Source organism: Neurospora crassa, linkage group I (genome assembly GCF_000182925.2).
Source record: "Neurospora crassa OR74A linkage group I, whole genome shotgun sequence".
Taxonomy (NCBI): domain Eukaryota; kingdom Fungi; phylum Ascomycota; class Sordariomycetes; order Sordariales; family Sordariaceae; genus Neurospora; species Neurospora crassa.
In genome coordinates, this window is record NC_026501.1 from 4,300,294 (window position 1) to 4,319,887 (window position 19,594).

The following is a 19,594-nucleotide window of genomic DNA, read 5'->3' on the forward strand; positions in this document are numbered from 1 at the left end:
TCGTCCAGACTCTGGACGCCTTCCACATTCATTGGATGTCAAAAAATGCCATGTAGGATGTAGCTGCCTGGCTCTGCGGTCACTCACTGTACGGACCACATCCTACATTGCAGAGGTGGGCATCTGTAAGAACAATATACGGTAGGTCGAGCACCTAAAGCCCGGTCTGTATAACATCTCGTCGTCAATAACAGGTGTTGATTGCCCATCGACAGCCTGTAGCTCTGCCATGCTCCCATTCACTTGGTTACCACCGTATGGCCGAGTTGTGCGACCGGCCGCGTAGGTATGTATGTTTGCAGCGACCTGATGACAAGCAGTCTGTGGTATAAAGCAGACATGCCACCCTCGACGTCGGCGGCGGAACCCCCATGCTCTGGCAACCTCAGCGCGACCTTGGTTGCCAGACCCGTGAGGTGAAGTGTAGCCTAGGTGTACACTAGGTACTTGCCCGCTCGCTGGAGGATAGGTACCTCTAATGAGTGAATGGTACCTGGGCCCCAACAGCCGCCGAGCAACACACGCCCCCCCGTCGACCAAGCAGCGACGAGCCCCTCCCACTGTCCGCCCACCGACCCACGACAACTATCCCACGTTCTCAGGTTCTGCCGTACACTGTGGACAGGGGCGGCCGGACCAGGGCCTGCCCACCACGGACGACCACGGGCATTTCTTGGTACCCACACCCGCTTTTCTTTTAGTGCCTTTTCACTTAACTACTACACCCAACTTCCCTTTACACTCCGGTGGACCGGTCACCATACACCTGCACACCCTTTCAAAGGAACTTCTCTCTCCGTCCACCACCTCCCTTACGCAAACTCCTCCCTCTCTGGCTTTTCCGAACCCGGTGCGCTCACTGCTTGAGCCTCTCTTGTTTGTCTTTTTTTTTCTTGCCCTTGGGACTACGCTAGCCCATCATTACCTTAGCAGCCTGTCGCCTGTGCCAGCCTTGCCCTGTCTTTTCGCGACATGCCCATGTCCCATCTTGATTGACGGCGCTATTCTTGCACCCACTACTGGCCCTCTTTGTTCGCGAGACTCGCTACGAGACCAAAGACCAAAGCGACGACAACCCAAATTTTGCGCCGAAATCCGACATCGCTTCGCCTCACCTCCTGTCCACGGGGTCCTTATGACGGACTTTTCTGGTCGCACGTTGGAGAAGGATTGAGAAGGTGGCTTGCAGGTCACTAGGCTTTTCAGAATTTTCAGCCATGGCCGTCGTCATCACGTCTGACGACGATACATTTTTCGGGTCGCCCTTGCGTCGATCTCAGTCGCAGCCCAAGTTCAACACAAAACGCTCGGGTTTCCATACATCGGCATCAACCTCCAGGCTCAGCGACATCTATCACCACTCGTCAAAGGCCTTCGATCACTCGGCCCCGTCCTCGGCGCCTTCTTCCCCTCGGGGCATTCACCTTGAGTCGTCCGAGCTGTCGGATTCCTCCACGCCTGTCACGAACCCTTCTCTTACTTCGGACAGCGACGACGAAGATGTTCTAGAAGCCGCGATCTCGAGGCGAGGCTTTGGGGGCCGCCTGTCGCGTTATGAGGAGGATGTGGGTTATTTCAACCATGTGGAGCATTCGGGACCCCCACCCAGTCCGCGAACGGATCAGTCATACACTTCCTCGCCGTCTGGAAATGATACGTCCACTCCCACCTCCCGACCCGAGTCTCCGGAGCTTGTTTACGATAGGGCTGAGGACGATATAGCGATCAAGATACAGCCTTCTAGACATGTGGACTACCTCTCGCACAATTGGCGCGAGGAGGACATCTGGTCATCTTGGAAGCATATTGTTGCTAGAAGGGGAGATTATGCCAACTCGGCTCGGCTAGAGAATGCCTCTTGGAGGACATGGATGAAGTCTAAGAACAACCTCGGCACAGTTTCTCCAGAGACGTTGAACTGGTATGTTCTGCTGCTGGTTTGCGCCGCCATGTTCTGGGTAACTGATGATTTCACAGGTTGAAAGATTGCGATGTCACATGGCTATACGGACCCTTGCAGACTGGCCCTTCGATACACTCCAACACCTCGAGTAACGACAGCACAAGGATGTCCAAGACCAACTCGTTCGCGAAAAAGCCCATTCTCAAGAAGAGGAGTATGTCGGAGCTCATGCTTCAGAGATCTCTGTCCGCGTCCTCGCTCGTCAAACAGGCGGCGGCAGCTGTACAAGCACAACAGAAAGGATGCCTGAAGAAGACTAGTCGACGACCTGGTCTAGACCGGGCCAACACCGATTTTGTTACCTTCCCATTCTCGTCTCGCGGTCTCAGTAATGACAATAGTTTGTTCGCGACAGCCGTGTCTTCCGGTCTCGTGTCTCCGAGTGGTGAACGGAAGCATATTCACTTCAACGAGCAGGTAGCACAGTGCATTGCTGTGGAAATCAAAGGAGACGACGATGAAGACGACGTCGAGCCCGAAATCAACTATAACAGCGATTCGGATGACGACGCAATCATGATGAAGCGGACCAAGGGGAAGAAGCTGAGACCTATATTAAAAAGGTCAAAAAGTCACAGCCACAGCGGTGGAGAGAGCAGGACAATTGCCATGCTGCCCTCCACCACGCTCAAGTATCGGGAGGACACCCCTGAACCAGCGGAATCGGCCATGAAGCACAGCACTGGTGTGTTTAGGGGAACAGTATTGTCCCCTTCTTCGTCTCAGGAGACGTTACGTCCGGCCAAGAAGTCCGGCAGATTTTTCGTTGACAGCGATGACGAGGACGATGAAGACGACGAACCGACGTCAAATTGGTCCTCTGCGAAATCCACGGAAGGCTCGATTGGCGGGCTCCGTCGTTCAACTTCGTCTGCCAGTCTTTTGAAAGAACCAGCTGGCATGAGGAGAACCGAGTCGGGCATGTTCATGCCATATGAACAAGGCGAAGACTCCAACAGTGAAGGCCTTTTAGGCCGGGTCATTGATACGGTAAATACGGCCCGGGACATAGTCCACGTTATCTGGAACGTTGGGTGGAAGAGATAATCTACCACTTGGCTAGACAACTCTTATTAACCAATCCATTTTTCAGAAGGAGGCCACGGCGAATAACTTGAACACACAACGATTTCGACTCGGCTGAAGTTTTTTCAATTTGAAGAACAATCACACAAAATAATTCCGCTCGATGGGCTACTATCCAAACATCGCATCTGATGCCAGAGCATGGCACGCAAAAGTGGATCCGCAACAACGACCACCACGACGACCTGCCTACATTATTATCTCGAAGCGGCAACAACCGCAGATATACCCCGGAAGGTCTTTGAGGGGCCTTCCGGTTGCATTGATCACGACAACGCGAAAGCATGCATTGCCATGGTGTTATAGGGTTACATTAATGGTACTTGGGTTTTTTTTTTTTTTTTTCTTTTTTCTTTTATTCCTCCTTCCTACCATTTTGTTTTTCAAAACCACCCGGTTCAGGGTTGGCAGGGGGAGAGCCTGGCGCAGGGAGGGGTGCACTAGGTCTTCGTCACATCGATCGTCAAACAATCAATACCATTTTTCAAGTTGTGTCTTGCTTCATGTCTGACGTATAGGCTTGGTTCGGCTTGGTTTCGGGTTTCCGGTAACGGGTTGAGGAGGCTTATACCGCAGGCTTTTGGAATTCTTACTTGGCTTTGCTCTGGTGTTGGGGGAAGACAAAAATCTGCAGAGGGGAGAACAACGGCATTTGCTCTTTGACCCTTGGATAGTACGCCTTGCCCTCAGGCGGAAAAGTGAAGTCGATATGGTTAGGAATTCAGCTCTCAGGACTTGAGGGTGGCGTTCGAGCGCCGGATGCATTTCCATGGCGTTGGACGGAGAAACCAAAAGGAAAAAAAAAGAGTGTGTCTGGTCCTATCTTACAAATCAGCTCATGTTAACATTCATACTCCTATCCATGTCACGGCGGCGCAAAAAAATGGTGGAGGCATTCTTATGACCGGTACTTGGTCGAAAGTGAGGGTTATACATGTGGCTCATAGTAATTGAAAACGCCACTGTACATCCTGTGCATAGTGGTTAACAAAGATGCTCAGTCAGAACCTAGCATATTCCGAACTGCAGTCCCATCGGTGTGTAACCTGGCTCGCTAGTAGTTCATTATGAAATGCTGATATTAGAGGTACATCGATACCATACCATCCAAAACGACATTCGATGCCGCCAAGAAAGTACAAAGATACCTCCCTGATATGCTGCCAGCTGGCGGCGCCGCCCAACCTGGAAGCTGGTGAACGCGTGCGTGGGAGCTGCCTGGTTGGTGGGCACCTGCGTGTAGGGAGCTCCAAACTGCCCGCCTTTCACTTGCTACCCACTGCCGCTGACGCCGCCATAGCTGCTACCTTGCCAGGCTAACAACAGTGAACGAACGCCTCCACTGACAGCCCATTCGAACCTCAACATCGTCACCACCATCATCTCAACCAGTTGTCCAACTTCCGTCGTCCTCCCGCCGAACGTCTCTCCCCCTCGCAACAATCTATAGCTTCCCGAACCGTCTTTGGGAACTGCCGAACCGCATACCGAACATCGAATCCTCGTCCCTTCAAACAACTTAGTCGACCATCATGGATGCGCTTGTCGCAAGGTACAGCCGTCCGGCTTACCAGCAGAATGAGCTCTTCTCGGAAGAGGAACAGCAAGATCTTTGCGAAACCCAGCCTCCTCTGTCTCTCAAGTTTGCCATGCCTCCAGTAGCTCATGTTCGTCTTTCCTTGTCTGCCTGATCTCCCCCTCCTCAGTACATCTCCCTCAGTACCCCTCCGACCTCATCTCTCTCCCTGCTTGCCCCATCCTAGCTAGCTAGCTAGCTAGACCCCGTCGATGAACGAGCCACAACGACGACGACAACAGTAACGATGATGATGATGATGATGATATGACAATAGGCTAACTTGTTTACCCACAACAGCCCTCCTCCTGGCTCCGCGCCGCAACCGACGACCGCGCCAACCCTTCGTGCCCCATCAAGATCGCCCACGGCACGACCACACTCGCCTTCCGGTTCCAGGGCGGTATCATTGTGGCGACGGACTCTCGCGCAACCGCCGGCAACTGGATCGCCTCGCAAACAGTCAAGAAGGTGATCGAGATCAACAGCGACTTGTTGGGCACCATGGCGGGCGGCGCCGCCGACTGCCAGTACTGGCTGGCGTGGCTGGGCATGCAGTGCCGACTTCACGAATTGCGGCACAAGCGCCGCATCAGCGTCGCGGCGGCCTCCAAGATCCTGGCCAACCTGGTGTACCAGTACAAGGGCATGGGCCTGTCCATGGGCACCATGTGCGCCGGCGTCACCAAGGAGGAAGGACCTGCGCTTTACTACATCGATTCGGACGGCACCCGGCTGGCGGGTAACCTGTTCTGCGTTGGGTCTGGTCAGACTTTTGCCTATGGCGTCCTGGATGCCGAGTATAGATACGACCTGACGGTGGAGGAGGCGCTCGAACTGGGCAGCAGGAGCATTTTGGCCGCTACACATCGTGATGCTTACTCTGGTGGCTTCATCAACTTGTACCACGTCAAGGAGTCGGGATGGGAGAAGCACGGCTTCAACGACACAAACCCCATCTTCTGGAGGACCAAGCTGGAGAAGGGCGAGTTTAGCAACGTCACCAGCGACTTCAATGAGGATGATTCGACCCGCGTTTAAAAGAGGAAGAGGACTGAAAGAGGGACAGAAAGTAGTGATTGTGGCTTGACTGCCCTGGACTGAATGGACGGATGTCAGTGAGGCAGGGGCACTTGGCCAGCAGCATACTACATACACATGATGAAGAAACGATATGAGCAACGAATGGGTCCCCATAGCATTCTAGATTCTTACAGCCAATGCGACATTGGAATGAATCAGCTCGACCAGGCCGTATGCCTACTTTATACGTATGTGAAAACATTGTACAAGAAGGGTGATCGATCAGAAGCAATCAAAGCCCTGACGTCCCAAGTCTAGAAAGCACGCTTGATAGCCCCTTTCCACCGAGCTGTATCCATATCAATAATAATAATAATACATTTTACGCTTCTGACTGCTGCTTTCATACAGATGAACTGTTAATACACAAGAGATGGCAAAGTACACTAGCGCCCCAAACACCCATCACCCATGCACACATCATGTGTTCTTTCTCAACCTAGCAGTCGCGATACTCCCAGTTAATCCTGCCCGTACGGCCGCGGCTCAACGCCTCACATAAAAAGGTTTCTCTTCCGTTCCCAGGATCCCGCCCTGCTCGCCGGTCGAACTCATGCTCCACTTCTTAATTGGCAACATATCCAATTTGCTCACCCAACCCGCCCTGTACATCTCCGACCCCGTCCACGCAATCATGGCCGCGTTGTCCGTACACAGGTTTACAGGCGGAGCCATAATCCGAATGTGTCCGAATCCACGCACCTCCAACACGCGACGGAGAACGTGCCTCAGAAACTGGTTGCTCGCCACGCCACCCGATACCACGAGCGTCTTGACCTTTTGCTGCTCGCACGACGTCTTGGCCTGCTGCTGGAGCACCATGACAATGCGCGAGGCGAGGTGCTCAAAGGCTAGCTGCATCGTCGCGCGAGCTAGGTAGCGGCGCTGCTCAATCTGGTGGTCTTCCTCTTTGAGGGCGGGGGAGAGAATAGTGGTGGAAGAGTCGGGTGAGGGCGCCAAGTCGGACCCGGACTTGGGAGAGTTCTCCAGCGAGAGGATGTGTTCCGTGTGATTCTCATACGAAGAAGAAATGTCCAGAGATTCGGCAATCCGCTGCGCTTGGGATCCGAGTCCGGTGAAGTTGTACTCCATCTTCCTAGAGGCGTACAGAGGCGGCGAGAGGTGCCAGCCGTACGGCGATTTGTGCTGTTCGATCTCGGCGGCCCGCGTGGCTGGGGGGGTGTACTTGAAGTTGTACTCCCTCTCGTCGGCGCCAGCGGGGAAGCGGGGGAAAGCAAAGCGCTCTAGCGCAGCGGCGTACATGACATTTTGACCCGAGTTCAACATCGAGGGCGGAAGAATCTTGCGCGCGGCTTTGTCGAGCATGTCGCCCAGGGCGATGTTATCGGTCGTACACAGGATGAGATGCGACGTCAGGGAGGCTGAGTAGACTAGTTGGGTGTGGCCACCAGAGACGAGCAGGTTGAGGTAGGGGTAATCGAGGTTGGGGTGCTGAGCCTCTTCCTGCTGTCTTGAGGCTGTTTTTACTTCGGCATCGACCTGTTGGCGTTCTTCCCATGGTGATGATGCGACGCTGGGAGCAGGGGGGCGGTCGAGAGCTTCGACGAGCTGCGGCGTGAGAGCGTGTGCTTGCATGTGGTGAACTCCCACGATCGGGATGCCCCAGGCCAGAGCGAGACCCTTGGCTACTTCCATGCCGGTCGCCAGACTGGTCGGCATGCCGGGGCCACGGGTGACGGCGATGAGGTCCGGGGCCCGGTACGGCAGTCTGGTGTTCTTGTAGGCCGGCGTTTTGCCTTCGGGAAGAGACCGGATGGCCTCTTCGACCAGGGTTGCGAGATGGCGTTGGTGCCACTCGACGGCAACAGCCGGGTGGACGCCGCCAAACTGGCGCTGGTCTGACGTGATTTTCTTGTTGAAGAGTAGACGGGCCACCATTTCAGGTGTCTCGGTCCTCACGGTGCTCTCGTAGCTCTGAAGGAGGGCAACGCACGTGTCATCGCAGGATGTCTCGATGGCCAAGGTAAGGAGTTCTCTGTGGCGCTTGAACTGCGTGACATGTCCAAGAAGTCTGTTCTGTTCCTGCTTGTGCCGTGGCTCAGCCGGAACGCTCCGAATCTTGTTGAAATTGGCGATGTGCATGTTGGATGTTGATTCCGGTGTTGATGCTTGAGTTAACGTTGGTGTTGATGTTGGCTCATGAGATGTGCTCATGGCTTTGAGGGAAGATGCTCGTCTTATACACCATGGCTGCTGTGGTAGCTCTTGTCGAACTCGACTCGTCCCGAGCCTTCCTCTTACTGTCCATGCTCGAACTCCAGAACCGTGGAAAAGCCGTAGTTGCCTCATGTCAACTTTTTTCTATCGAGTGTTCTCTATTCGATAAATTGAATAGGTAGGTAGGCAGTGGGTGAGCATCCACCATGCGACACTTGCCAAATCGGGCTTTCGGCTGAGGAGCGGCGATGGTGCTCACCTGAGAGTCAAACCGCGCTCGCCTAACCTCCAAGTCGGAAGTCTCGAGTCAAGATCCCATGAGATACTACCCGGTGTAGAAAAAGGTCACTTCCCGGCCGCAAGCGTTCATCCGCTTCAAGACCGCAGGATGTGTTTGACGATGGAGTAACTTCAACCTGATGGGTTTATGGTGTTGTTCAGTTGAGAAACAAAAGCTAGGGCACTCATTGGCAGCTGACAACGGCCGCTGTCCAGCTGTCAGGATCAGGGGGTGGACGCTCCTTCCCCTTTTCACTAGCTCTTACATCAAAACATCAAAATTGCCAGTCAGCCAGTGCGCATTTTGCCTTCTGGCTTGGAATGTTCACTAAGTTGTTTGTACATAACTCAATTTACATCTGACATGCGTCGGTTGTTGTCTGTTAACTAATAATTTGCCTGAACGATTCTGTGGTATCTTGTGTCCGAGTGACTTCTCCTATCTCCCATACAAATATCTATGTTCAACGGTTCTGGTATAGAGACGTGGTCTCTGATGAAAACTCGAGGGAAAAAAAAGCGAGAGAAAACAATAAACCTTAAAAGCAATGATTTTGACCCCCCTGCGCCCGCCATGCATTTGTAGCTCGAAGCTCATCCACCAGGTCTGTATCCCATATGAGATCAAGCATCTCCTGCATTCAGCTTCACCCAGTTGGAATATCTGCACTGACACCCTCCGGTACCTCCATCCATCCCTCCAAAGCTCGGATTAAACGTCGCGCCGGGGTTGACCCAATCACCTGTCTGGTTCATGTTGTTCAGGATAAACTTGGTGTCATTCATCAAAATCTTGCCGCCCGCTCCGACCCCACGACTAAACGCAAACTTCTTTCCTGGAATTCCACCATGGGTATCCAGCGTGACTGTGATGGGGTATGGGAAAGTCCCCGGACGTGTGCTGTTGTTGCTTGCAGCTCCACCGTTGGATTGCGACCCCAGCAGACGGGTGGCGTTGACCTGCCGCGTCCAGATTTCCACCTTGTATCGCGCCGAGAGCCAGGTGATGATGGCTTTGGAGTCAAAGGCAGTGGAGCCGCCGACGCGGTCTGACGAGGCGTCGCCGGTGAGGTAAACGCTCTTGTTGTAGTAGGTGTAGAAACCGAAGTGCTCGGTCGGTAAGCCGCGATCGAAGAGGCGGAGAGGCTGTTGAGTAGGGAAGGGCATGAGGACGGCCGGAGCGCCGGTTCCGTCGGGATTCAGGACAGGCGGGATGAAGGAAAGATCGACGCCGCCGCTCTTGGATTGCCGCTCGTTCAGCTGATTGGAGGCAGAATCGGAGTCTTCGTCACGACGAGCGAGGGCATTGGGCCCAACAGAATCATCGAGAGTTCGTAGAATACTGATGTAAAACGGAGTCGGCTCTCCAGCCTTGTTCTGTGACACGATGCCGTCGGTCGTGTTTCCCAAAAAGTAGATATCTTGAAACTCGGGCGGGGATGGGCGCGGAATGAACCCAAGGCTCGGGGCTTGCTGAGTTTGACGACGCAAAAGGCTCTTAACGACAGAAATAAAGCCCATTGGCTCGCCGCCCGATTGTGGACGCTGCCCCCTCGTCTTGCTTGCTTCGGTACCATTAGTAACGGAGCTTCTGTTGCTCCCAGTCTGGGACGGCGAAGCAGCTGCTTCAGCATCTTGAGTGGGAATAGGCGTGGGGATTGCCTGGCCCGTGACATTCCACGCTTGTTGTGTGCTGTTGTCGAATTGGATCTGGATAATGAAGCTGGGCTGATCGGCAGCAAAGGGTTCCGCCTGTGCAGTTTGATCTCTGGGCAGTGCACAACTCCAAAAGCGCGGGTCCTGAGCACATGAGGTATCAGTGACAGAATCAGTGCCAATAACCGTGGAAATGCCCGTCGGCATCGGCGGGTAATCCGTGAGGTTAAGCCAAGGCGAATAAGGGGCAGGCTTGCCAGCCTTGGGACGCGACAAGACAACCCCGAGCGCCACAGCGAGCGCTATCAACACGAGAGTGACGACGAAGACGGCCAAACACCACCGCCTACGCTTCCTGCCTTCTCGGCCGGCCCGGCCAAAGCAGCCGTTTTCTGGAATACAGCCACGTCCTCTCCACATTCCACCGATCTTGCGCGCCACAGCTTCCTCCTTCTCGTTACGGCGCCGTTTTTGCTCGACCTTCAGCCTTTGAGTAACAGGGACGAAGGAACCGGGTGGCCTGTTTGGGAAGTCTCCGTGATGAAACGCAGGTCTGACGGGAGGCGGCCTGGCAGGGACGTAGGGCAAATCGATCGCGCCTTGTGAGGTCATCGTCTGCGCGAGACCTGGAGACACTGGACCTGGGGAAGGTGGGTACATGGAGTTTAGCGGATGGTTGGAAGGAAACACGGCTCGGTATCGGACGTTCTCGACATTCTGGGCATTTCGAACGTTTTGGTTCCTCTTTGGGGGCGAGTACGGAGGAGGCAATTCAGCTGGAGTCGATTCGTTCTCCTCAATCAATATGCGTGCCTTCTCGGCATGGGATTGTGGCTGCGAAACCATTGGTACTGTTGTTGGCATCGCTGCTGCTGCTGGTGGTAAGGAGGATGCTGTCGCTGTTGATGATGTCGCGAAGGGGTTGTAAGAAGAGGAAGAAGCCTCAACTTGCGAGACATCCTGAATAACAATCCTGGGTGGCCGACTTGCTTCCACGGCAATTCCCGAGGACCCTTGACCAAGGGTATTGTTGTTGGGAGACAAAGAACCATTGTTGCCTATCTTCCACCAGTCCTGTTTGTCGTCCTCCTCTTGAATGCTGCTAACAGGGGTTCTTGACATTACCGGACTTTGCGTGAATGGCGAAGTAATCTGATCCCACCAACCTTGTTGTGACCGTGCGGTTAATGTCGCAGATACGGGACTCTTTGCTTTGGTGAGAGACCTCTGTCGCACCGCCAATGGACTTCCATCCTCTTCAAACAGAGTGACCGGAGTGGCCATGTCGTCATCATCGTCGCTGAAGTAGGCCGTGGTAGTAACCCTTGGCGGGCTTGGTTTTCCATATCCCATTGGAGTGAGTAGCTCATCTTCATTGTCGCTGAAATAGAATTCTGTTGCCCCGGTATCTCTATACTTGTTGGGAACCGCAGGCACAGCTGGCACGGTGCCGGCACTGGGGCCTGCTGTCCTGTACGAGTTGATGGTAAATTGGGAATCCGGAGTGTCTGGTGACCAGACTGAAATGGGCTGTTTTGCTGTGGGAGGCGGAGAGAAGTATCTGTCCAAGTCGACCGGTGTAGCAACGACGGCAGTTTGTGGACTGATGACGACGTTTGAATCTGATGGCATGGCGAATCCGATCATGATGCCGCCAACACTTGGTGAAAGCTCGGCCACAGTAGGCGTATCTACCGCTAGCCTATCCATCCTTCTCTCAATCGGAGTGGCTGAAGCTGGGCTGCTGCTCTTCTTCTTCCTTAGCCAAGCAAACGTGCCGATAGATTCGTCTGAAGCCATTCCTTCAAGTGCATTCAAGGCAGCCGCGTCCGCGAACTTTCCACTCCCGTCGAGCCCCTTTCCTTTGTTTAACGCTTCGTGGTTGGCTAGCTGCTGTTGTGATTGATGCTGCCTCAGTTTTGTCATGTCTGTAATTAACCTGATGCCAGCCTTGGCATTCTGTGCCTTTTGCCTCTGATGTGACTTTACACGCCTGATTCTCTGCATGGAATGGCGAGCCGTCGAGAACGATGTACGTTGTGTTGATGGTTTTGTCGTATAGTTGGTATTATTGGTGTTGTAGGGGCTGTTGAAGGTTGGGGTAAGGGAAGGAAGCTCATTCTCCTCCTCCTCTCGAATCGGTGTGAATGGCTCATCGTCAAACCAGTCCTCCCATTCCTCCTTTCTATTGTCGACTGTAGGGTGAAATGAGGGGCCCGGATGCGCCATCGGATCGTTCACGTTGACAGCCATCGTGAATAATGTGGTGTTGCGTAAGTCGTTCGACTCATCAAAAAGAGTGTGAATGATCGGGAAGCTCGCGGTAGACTCGGATGGCCAGCAAGCGAGTTGTTGAAGGGGAGATCAAGTTGGAGTCGTGTCCTGTCATCAAAAGACAAAAACACTTTCTCGGTCCCAAAGGTGTGAGACGAGTGAGTGAGCCATGTAGTCTGCGGGTGGACAAGTTGGGTGGGCCAAAAGATAAAACAATAGGAGGTGTGACTACCTATTCACAAGACCTGCCAGATACTGTCTGAATAAAATTCGAGATCGGACTGAATTAACGAAGGGGGAGTGGACAGAATGATTCGGATGAAAGACTAGAACAAGTAAAGAATGGGTTCCCTCTCCATCCCGTGGCTGAGGTAGAACCGTAACAAGAAAATACTGTCGAACCCGCGAACACACGTACATACACACAACACACACTTTGATAATAGCAACAACCCGAAGCAAAAGAGAAAGAAGAAGGAGGAGGAGGAGGGCGGCCCAGTCACGAAAAAGAGAGGCCATGTCTTTGGTCATAGCGGATTCCAGTCATTTCGTCCATCGTGCCAATTGTTACAGGGCATGCACCACCGGACGCGTGAGTGGCCGGCCGTCTCATCTAAAACTGCGTCTCGTCGTTGAGCAAAGCGCCGTCGTGGAGAAGGTTTGGCGCAGCCGAGGAACGATGTGGTCTGGAATAAGCGCCGCCATGTTGTTCTGCTGGTGATGGATTGGCTGGAAGCTGATGGCCCTGGCAGCTCTTGGCATCTGTCTGTTGTACGGTCTGCCTCTCATTGGTCAGATTGTGTGGAGCTCAAGCCAAGCCACCGCCTGTGTCCGCCTGGGATTCTTGGCGGCGGGAAGAAGAGAGAACATGTCCACTTCCTTTCCACTTCCTCCCCAATCATCATCAAGCACCTCCAGCCACCCAATGATTCCAGACCAGCAAGTCCATTTTCCAACCCCATCTTGTCATTCATTACACTATAAACTACCTATCGACCATCGCTGAAACACGCTAGAATATCACTCAGAGACGCGATACCGCGTTTGACACTTGGATTGACTACGTTATTGACAGTCCAGAACCCCAACCTTCAAAGTGTGGGAACTTCCCGTCCGTCCTTTGGCTTGTTATCACCACGTACAACGCAGTACGCCCAAGGCACAGACGGAATGATATGTTGAGGTTGCGGGTCTCTGTAAATCAATCTACTTGTGACTGCTATCCCATATCGTGACATGTTGTTACGCTGAAGGTCGAGCCTAGCAACTTTACATATATCTAGGTAGTGACGGTAATATCTTGCTACCTAACAAGTGAGGTCGCACGTTATCTTTCTTTTGAATACTGTAGTCGCTGTTTGCGGTTGCAGGTGGCTTCAGACCCTCATCCTTTCGGGGGCTTTACAGGTTCGTTGTCTGTGTACCCATCGGATATCACGCTCATTTTCTTTGAGGGGTGGCTGTCTCTGTTTTCGCAACCAAAAAACCTCAAGAGGTAGCATCTTTGGCATCGCGGCTTAGGAGAGGAGATTACTATCAAGTGCCCCTTCTATCAATACGGTTCGGACCGTTAGATAGTGAAAAGAATTATCCATGGAAAGTGTCATTCTCTGTTCAAAGCTCCGGTGTTGTTGGGTTGGTACTTTGGAGAGCTGGGTTGGATGAAACCACGAAATCCCTTGGTTCGCTGCACCGTTGGTCACACACAGAGTGAGCAACAAGCGGTCACCCTCCAACATCTACCATAGTGTACAACATCTTGAAACCCATCATTGACTTGGGGCCTGCCAAGATTGCCAAGCATGATGGCGCTAGACCAAGCTTTTTCGCCAAGCTGCCAAGGTATTTCCCCTGCTTCAGACGTCATCTTCAACGACGAGGAGGAAACATCTAGAAATTCATCAGACGAACCTCTGATCTTTTGGTGAATATTGGGTCGAGCTTAGAGTATCAAGACGTAGATTCTAAGTGGAGATTCGTATGCCAGGTTGGTCGTCACCACAGCAAGTATCCTCAACAACTAGACCCGAGTACGTGTACATGTTGGTGGGTCTCTGGCATTCACTGAGTACAGCATTCACTGGGCCCAGACCCCACTCTGTGCCCTGCCCAGACCGCACCATATCTAACCTTCCAGACTTTGCCAGTCTCCCTCTTTCTCCTCTATAGTACTCAATCAATCGTATCCAACCGCTTGATCTCGATGGTCTCACAAGTTATAAGCCCTCTCTAACCTTCCCTGTAATTGCATTTGACGAGCGCATCCTCAAAGCGTATCGTCGGCTTCAATTTCAATAAAGCGTTATAGTACTAGGTTAAAAGAAGTAATGCGACCTTTATCGATTTAACAATTCGCCCATTCGCCCACAAGCCAGCCTCGCTATATGAAGATTCTCGCTAATACTTATTGTATAGCGACCCTATTGAATTAGTTATCGATTCTTCTATCGAACTAATTATCGGTTTATTTATTATCGAATTAAGCGATTCTATTATTAAATTAATTAACGGCTAGTTTAGCAACTACCAATTCTTTTCTTTTTCTCAACATATCGAACCCTCCTATACCTACGACGATTACTAGTTCGTTATTAATTCCCCTCCTCAGCGATTAGAATATCGCCAATTAGTAATAGGAATTTATAACTGAACTCAATTACTTCCAGTTCGTTAACTATATCTTCGAGATAATCCCAAAGCCCGATAAAGCGATTGAGCCCGAAAAGTATAATATCTAATAGACTAAATATATTATAACTAATAAGATTCTACTTTCTACCTTTAAGAATACTAATATTACTACTATTTTAAATATTAATAGCTAGGATAAAACCGGTAGAGACCCTAAGGTTACGTATGATTTCATTTAATTATGTATCGCCTGTGTTACTAACGAGGCTTATAGTGAAATTTTCACCGAATACTTAGCTATTAAGCGTACTAATTTTAATACTATAACTTTTTTCCTTATTTATTATACTTTACTACGTAAGTATATTAAGGATACGAAGTTTACGATCGATAATAATTTCGAAGTTACTTTTCTTTATAATATTATAAAAACCGCCTACTCTATTAATACTAAATACTAGGTAGCCGCCTTAAAAATTAAAGAATTAGATATCAATACCTTCTTATCGAAATTTAGTAATATTAATAATATTAAGTCCTATACTAGTATTAATATTAATATTTAGAGGTCGGCTAGCAATAATAATAATACCAATAAGAATAATAATAATAATAGTAGCTCGGCTAATAAGAAGAAGGATAACAGTAAAAGAATCGACTATACTAACTACAACAAGAAGATTTACCCTACCTAGAAGTACGTCTCCTATAGTTATTATATTAATAAGAAGGTTAATATTTATTAGATTTATTACCCTAAGAAGGCGCCTAAAACTTAGAAGCTAAAGAAGGATATAATAGCTAAAAAGGCGGCCGCTAGCATTAATACTAGTACCCTCGCCAATAATACTTTAACTAATCTTACTACTCCTACTACTACTATTAACTTTACTTTATTATATAGAAGTAGAATATTTATAGGTTTAACTAGCTTAGGCGGTAGTAATATAGATTTTTACTAAAGCCCCTAACCGACGCTATTAAACATATTAATAGTATTTAGAATAATAATTAATTAATCGATTATTAATTTTAACTTTAATATACCTATAGTAATCCTACTAAAGACTAATAGGCTTTAAAGTAATATTTACAACTAGATAATATTCGTAATTAATACCGGAATAGTATCGCTGGCGTTATTACATGTTAGATCACCTGACTGGATGGCGCAGCCCAGTCGATCGGGTTCATTCAATTGAATGAACCGCTCCCACGGGAGCCCACCCACATATGTGGGTCCTGTAGATTAGATAAGGCTTGCGTGCCTTAAGTTATTCGACTATACGCAAACTTCCTACTCGAGATTCTTTTTAGAGCATCATCTTATACATATTCAATCAGACACATATTATTATCACCACGTTCAAATACCCTCTCAACGGTATTAAATAGTAGCTGCAACTTTTAATTACTTAACCTGAACCAACAACCACACTATCCCTATCGCCGACCGGCCTTATTTAAGAAGGTATTAAGTAACGTTGCATTGATGATAGAAGATCGCTTCTCTCTTTTAACGAAGATAGGAAGTATTTAAAGGTATGTAAAATAAACTTAGGTACTTTTGCGACTATATAACTACTATTCCGATTCAAGGAAAGCGTTTTATTTATTTAAATAACGCAATCCAACCCCCCTTCCTCTTTATAACGAATTTAGGTAACTATAAAGAATCCCTAACGACGTAACGAATTTAAGTAATTACGAAATTAATTATTTATTCTACTCCACTCTATATAGCGAATTTAGGTAATTATATATTACTACCTAAATCCCAATAGTTATAAAACTTCTAAATACTAAAGGTTTCCCCTACTACCGAACTTAGGTACGCAATAATATTTATCCCTCCTATCTAATTCCTAATTACGTACTTTCTATACCCTTTATATTAGTTATTATTACATCGAAGGAAATACTTAAGTTCATACTTATTTAATATACTTTAGCCGAAATTATACTTAATATATTCATTAAATCCGACAACCCTATATTAGGCTCTCAAAATATTCTACCTACTTCCGAAATCGGTTCTAACCTATTAACCCGGCGTTATAATTATAATAATCTAATAAATACGTTAGATATTTAAAACGAATTTATCCGTAATATAAATACCAATATTAAATATATTAAAAGTAAAGTTAATTTCTACTATCCTAACTATAATGAGTTTTATATAATAATAGCTACCGAACCCTATAATAAACCTTTATTAACTTAAATCTATACCCCTCTAATTATTAACCCTTATTATAAAATATAATACCTATTTATAAACCGTCTTTACTATAAGATAGTAAAAGATTAAGGCCCCGCGCTATAATTAAAATTAGAATAGGAATCGAAAACTATAAGTCTACCTCGTAGCAACCCTAATAAGGCTCTCCCGGCGAAACCGGCTAAATTTAGTAATAATAAAGAATTAATTGAATATTTCAATACTAAATTCGATAAACAAATTAATACTCTATTTAATTAAATCACCCTACAATCCGTTAATATTCAAAACTCTTTAAATAAGGACTATAAGAGAATCGAGGTTCTATTCGCGGGACAAGTATCTAAAATTAGCAATATACTAATTAAATAGTTTTAAAATATTAGGGAAATAATTAACTAATTAAATAAAAAAAATAAAACTATAAATAACGTATAGCATTACAAAATTCACAGCGACTTTCAAATAGTATTAAATAAGTAAACCGATATTTAGAAGAAGTATTTCGAAGTTATATTAAATAATACTATTAAAAAACTAGTAAATTAATAGAAGGAAATAGCTAAGATTATTATAGAGAATATTACTAAATAAATTAATAGCGTTCGTACGGAGGTAATAAAGGAAATTCAAAAAGAAGTACTAAAAGGGCTATTTAATAATCCGTATACTCCTCCTAGCCCTATCCGAATATAGCCGAAAAAGGATTAAAGTCCTTCTACCCCATTTAAACTATTATTAGCTAGAATAACTACTTATAAAACTAATAATATTTTCGACACCCCCTTTAAAACTACAATATATAATTATTGGGCTAAGATAATTATTAAAAATAAAGTAACTACTAAGCCTTAAACCTTCTACACTTCTATAGAAAATATACCCGAAGAAGCCCCTCTTCGAAAGACGTTATCTCCCACCAACCCTTTTCGAAAATATACTTTATTCACCAAATTTAGTTAAAATATTAATAAGATTATTAAACCTAAGATAATTACTATACTGCTAGAACCGCGCGGTACGGCTATTAATATAATTCGAATTTAATCTACCCCCCTAATCGCAAACCCATTTCCCTTAAAGTAATTTAACTTTAGAGGAATATTAGTACTAGCCCTTATTAAAGCTTAGATATTATACTAATTTCAAATACTAAACACTCTATTATCTAGCTCTCTTACTAAACTTATCGTTATCTCCGAAAATATTCCGCCCGAATAAATATTAAGTAACGCTAAAATTATATATAGTAATAATAATCTACCTTACTCCAGCGGAGGAGGAGGAGGTCCCCTAAGCTCCCTATCCAACGTAGGAGGTAGTAGAGGAGGAGGAAATCCCCGCACTCCCAATATAGGCAGTCGCTACTACTACCCCCGCTATAGCGGCAGCGGAGAAGACTCCCCGCTAAAAGGAAGTAAAGGAAAATATAACGACCCGGATAATAAGCACCGCAGACGTAATTATAATAATAATAATTATAAAGATTTTAAGAAGGTTAAATAAAAGGATATTAGAAGCTTCAACCCTAATAAATACGACCTTAAAGACTAAAATATTATTAACGACGGTAAATACACTATATATACCGACGTTTATACCTTCCGAAAATAAATATTATTATTTATTATAGAATTAAAGTAATATTAGCTAATAAGTAAAATAAATAGGTAATTTACATACTTATTTTATACTTATTTAACTGGAATAGCCCGGATTTGGTAGACTATAAAGGTAAATAGTTATATTAAACTATACTAGAAGGAGAAAGGGATATATAAGTTACTGAATCGCTTTATCGACCGTTTCTCTTTAAATTCTACTATAATTATTACTAAATTTATAAAAGGAAGACTCTACCTTTATAATATCTTCAATAACCCGGGAATAATTACTTACTATATTTAAAAGTAAATACGCTATACTAAGGCTATAGGTACCCTAACTAAGGATAATAAAAATTAATATAGTATAATAATATAAATTTAGTTTAATTTAAACTTTAAAATTAAATAATATTTAAGGGCCCCTACGGAGGGAGAAATACTAACTAGCTATATACAATTAATCTCGGCTTTAAGAATAATACTTTTAGCTACAATTAAGTAAGACCTAAATAGAAATAGAGGTCGGGCAAATTCTTCTAACCGATTATTATACAATTCTTAACCCTATACTAGCTTTATTAATAATTGCAATTAAAACCGAGACTATAATTACAACCGCAACCGGAGTTAAAACCGCTATCGCGACTAAGGTTAAAATTGCAACCGCGATAGAAGTTAAGATTGCAACTGTAATCGAAGTCGAAATTGCTACTCCTCTTGCAATAATACTAGCTAGAATCGCGATTGCGATTTAGCTTACAATAAGAAAGTATATAAGTGTACTTATTATGCAAAAGAAAGTCCGGACAGTAGTAACTTAAATTCGGACTTAAATTTTATAGACGAAGTAGGAGCGTATTTCGTATTGGAATTGGTAAAGAAGTATTGTAAATACTCTAAATATTTTAAAACTAAGGATTATAAAAAATAATACCAAATTCGTTGCGAATTATTAGCAGCCGTTAAAATAGAAAAATTTAGAATACTATTACTTTTAGCCCCCGAATAACGGACGTACAGCTATTATAAAAAGCGAT

General features: G+C 46.9%; 4 protein-coding genes across 5 annotated transcripts; 2 read left to right on the top strand and 2 right to left on the bottom strand.

Annotated features, from left to right (window-relative positions):
* Positions 1-620: 620 nt before the first annotated feature.
* Positions 621-4,126, top strand: NCU09310. 2 transcript variants are annotated; one of them, XM_011394966.1, is made up of 3 exons: positions 621-1,921; positions 1,978-2,953; positions 3,057-4,071. In XM_011394966.1, exons 1-3 carry the CDS (start codon positions 1,218-1,220, stop codon positions 3,105-3,107), a joined length of 1,731 nt encoding a protein of 576 aa, XP_011393268.1. In that variant the 5' UTR covers positions 621-1,217; the 3' UTR covers positions 3,108-4,071. The 2 variants fall into 2 exon arrangements, with proteins under 2 accessions (XP_011393268.1, XP_011393269.1); XM_011394967.1 differs by having other exon boundaries at positions 1,978-4,126.
* A 212-nt stretch (positions 4,127-4,338) lies between these two features.
* pcb-5 (proteasome component PRE2) lies at positions 4,339-6,042 on the top strand. The gene is made up of 2 exons (XM_958858.2): positions 4,339-4,716; positions 4,926-6,042. Exons 1-2 carry the CDS (start codon positions 4,582-4,584, stop codon positions 5,664-5,666), a joined length of 876 nt encoding a protein of 291 aa, XP_963951.1. The 5' UTR covers positions 4,339-4,581; the 3' UTR covers positions 5,667-6,042.
* Positions 6,010-8,279, bottom strand: NCU09308 (glycoprotease). Its single transcript, XM_958857.2, has one exon. It carries the CDS (start codon positions 8,016-8,018, stop codon positions 6,195-6,197), a length of 1,824 nt encoding a protein of 607 aa, XP_963950.2. The 5' UTR covers positions 8,019-8,279; the 3' UTR covers positions 6,010-6,194.
* A 173-nt stretch (positions 8,280-8,452) lies between these two features.
* Positions 8,453-12,724, bottom strand: NCU09307 (hypothetical protein). Its single transcript, XM_958856.2, has one exon. The coding sequence runs from the start codon at positions 12,072-12,074 to the stop codon at positions 8,790-8,792; it is 3,285 nt and encodes a 1,094-aa protein (XP_963949.1). The 5' UTR covers positions 12,075-12,724; the 3' UTR covers positions 8,453-8,789.
* Positions 12,725-19,594: the final 6,870 nt, after the last annotated feature.

Bases quoted from the DNA above. Each gene is read 5' to 3' on its own strand.
- NCU09310 (XM_011394967.1), top strand. From the start codon at position 1,218: ATGGCCGTCGTCATCACGTCTGACGACGATACATTTTTCGGGTCGCCC. The intron at 1,922-1,977 runs GTATGTTCTGCT...ATGATTTCACAG, and splicing joins TCTCCAGAGACGTTGAACTG to GTTGAAAGATTGCGATGTCA.
- pcb-5 (XM_958858.2), top strand. From the start codon at position 4,582: ATGGATGCGCTTGTCGCAAGGTACAGCCGTCCGGCTTACCAGCAGAAT. The intron at 4,717-4,925 runs GTTCGTCTTTCC...TACCCACAACAG, and splicing joins CCATGCCTCCAGTAGCTCAT to CCCTCCTCCTGGCTCCGCGC.
- NCU09308 (XM_958857.2), bottom strand. From the start codon at position 8,018: ATGAGGCAACTACGGCTTTTCCACGGTTCTGGAGTTCGAGCATGGACA.
- NCU09307 (XM_958856.2), bottom strand. From the start codon at position 12,074: ATGGCTGTCAACGTGAACGATCCGATGGCGCATCCGGGCCCCTCATTT.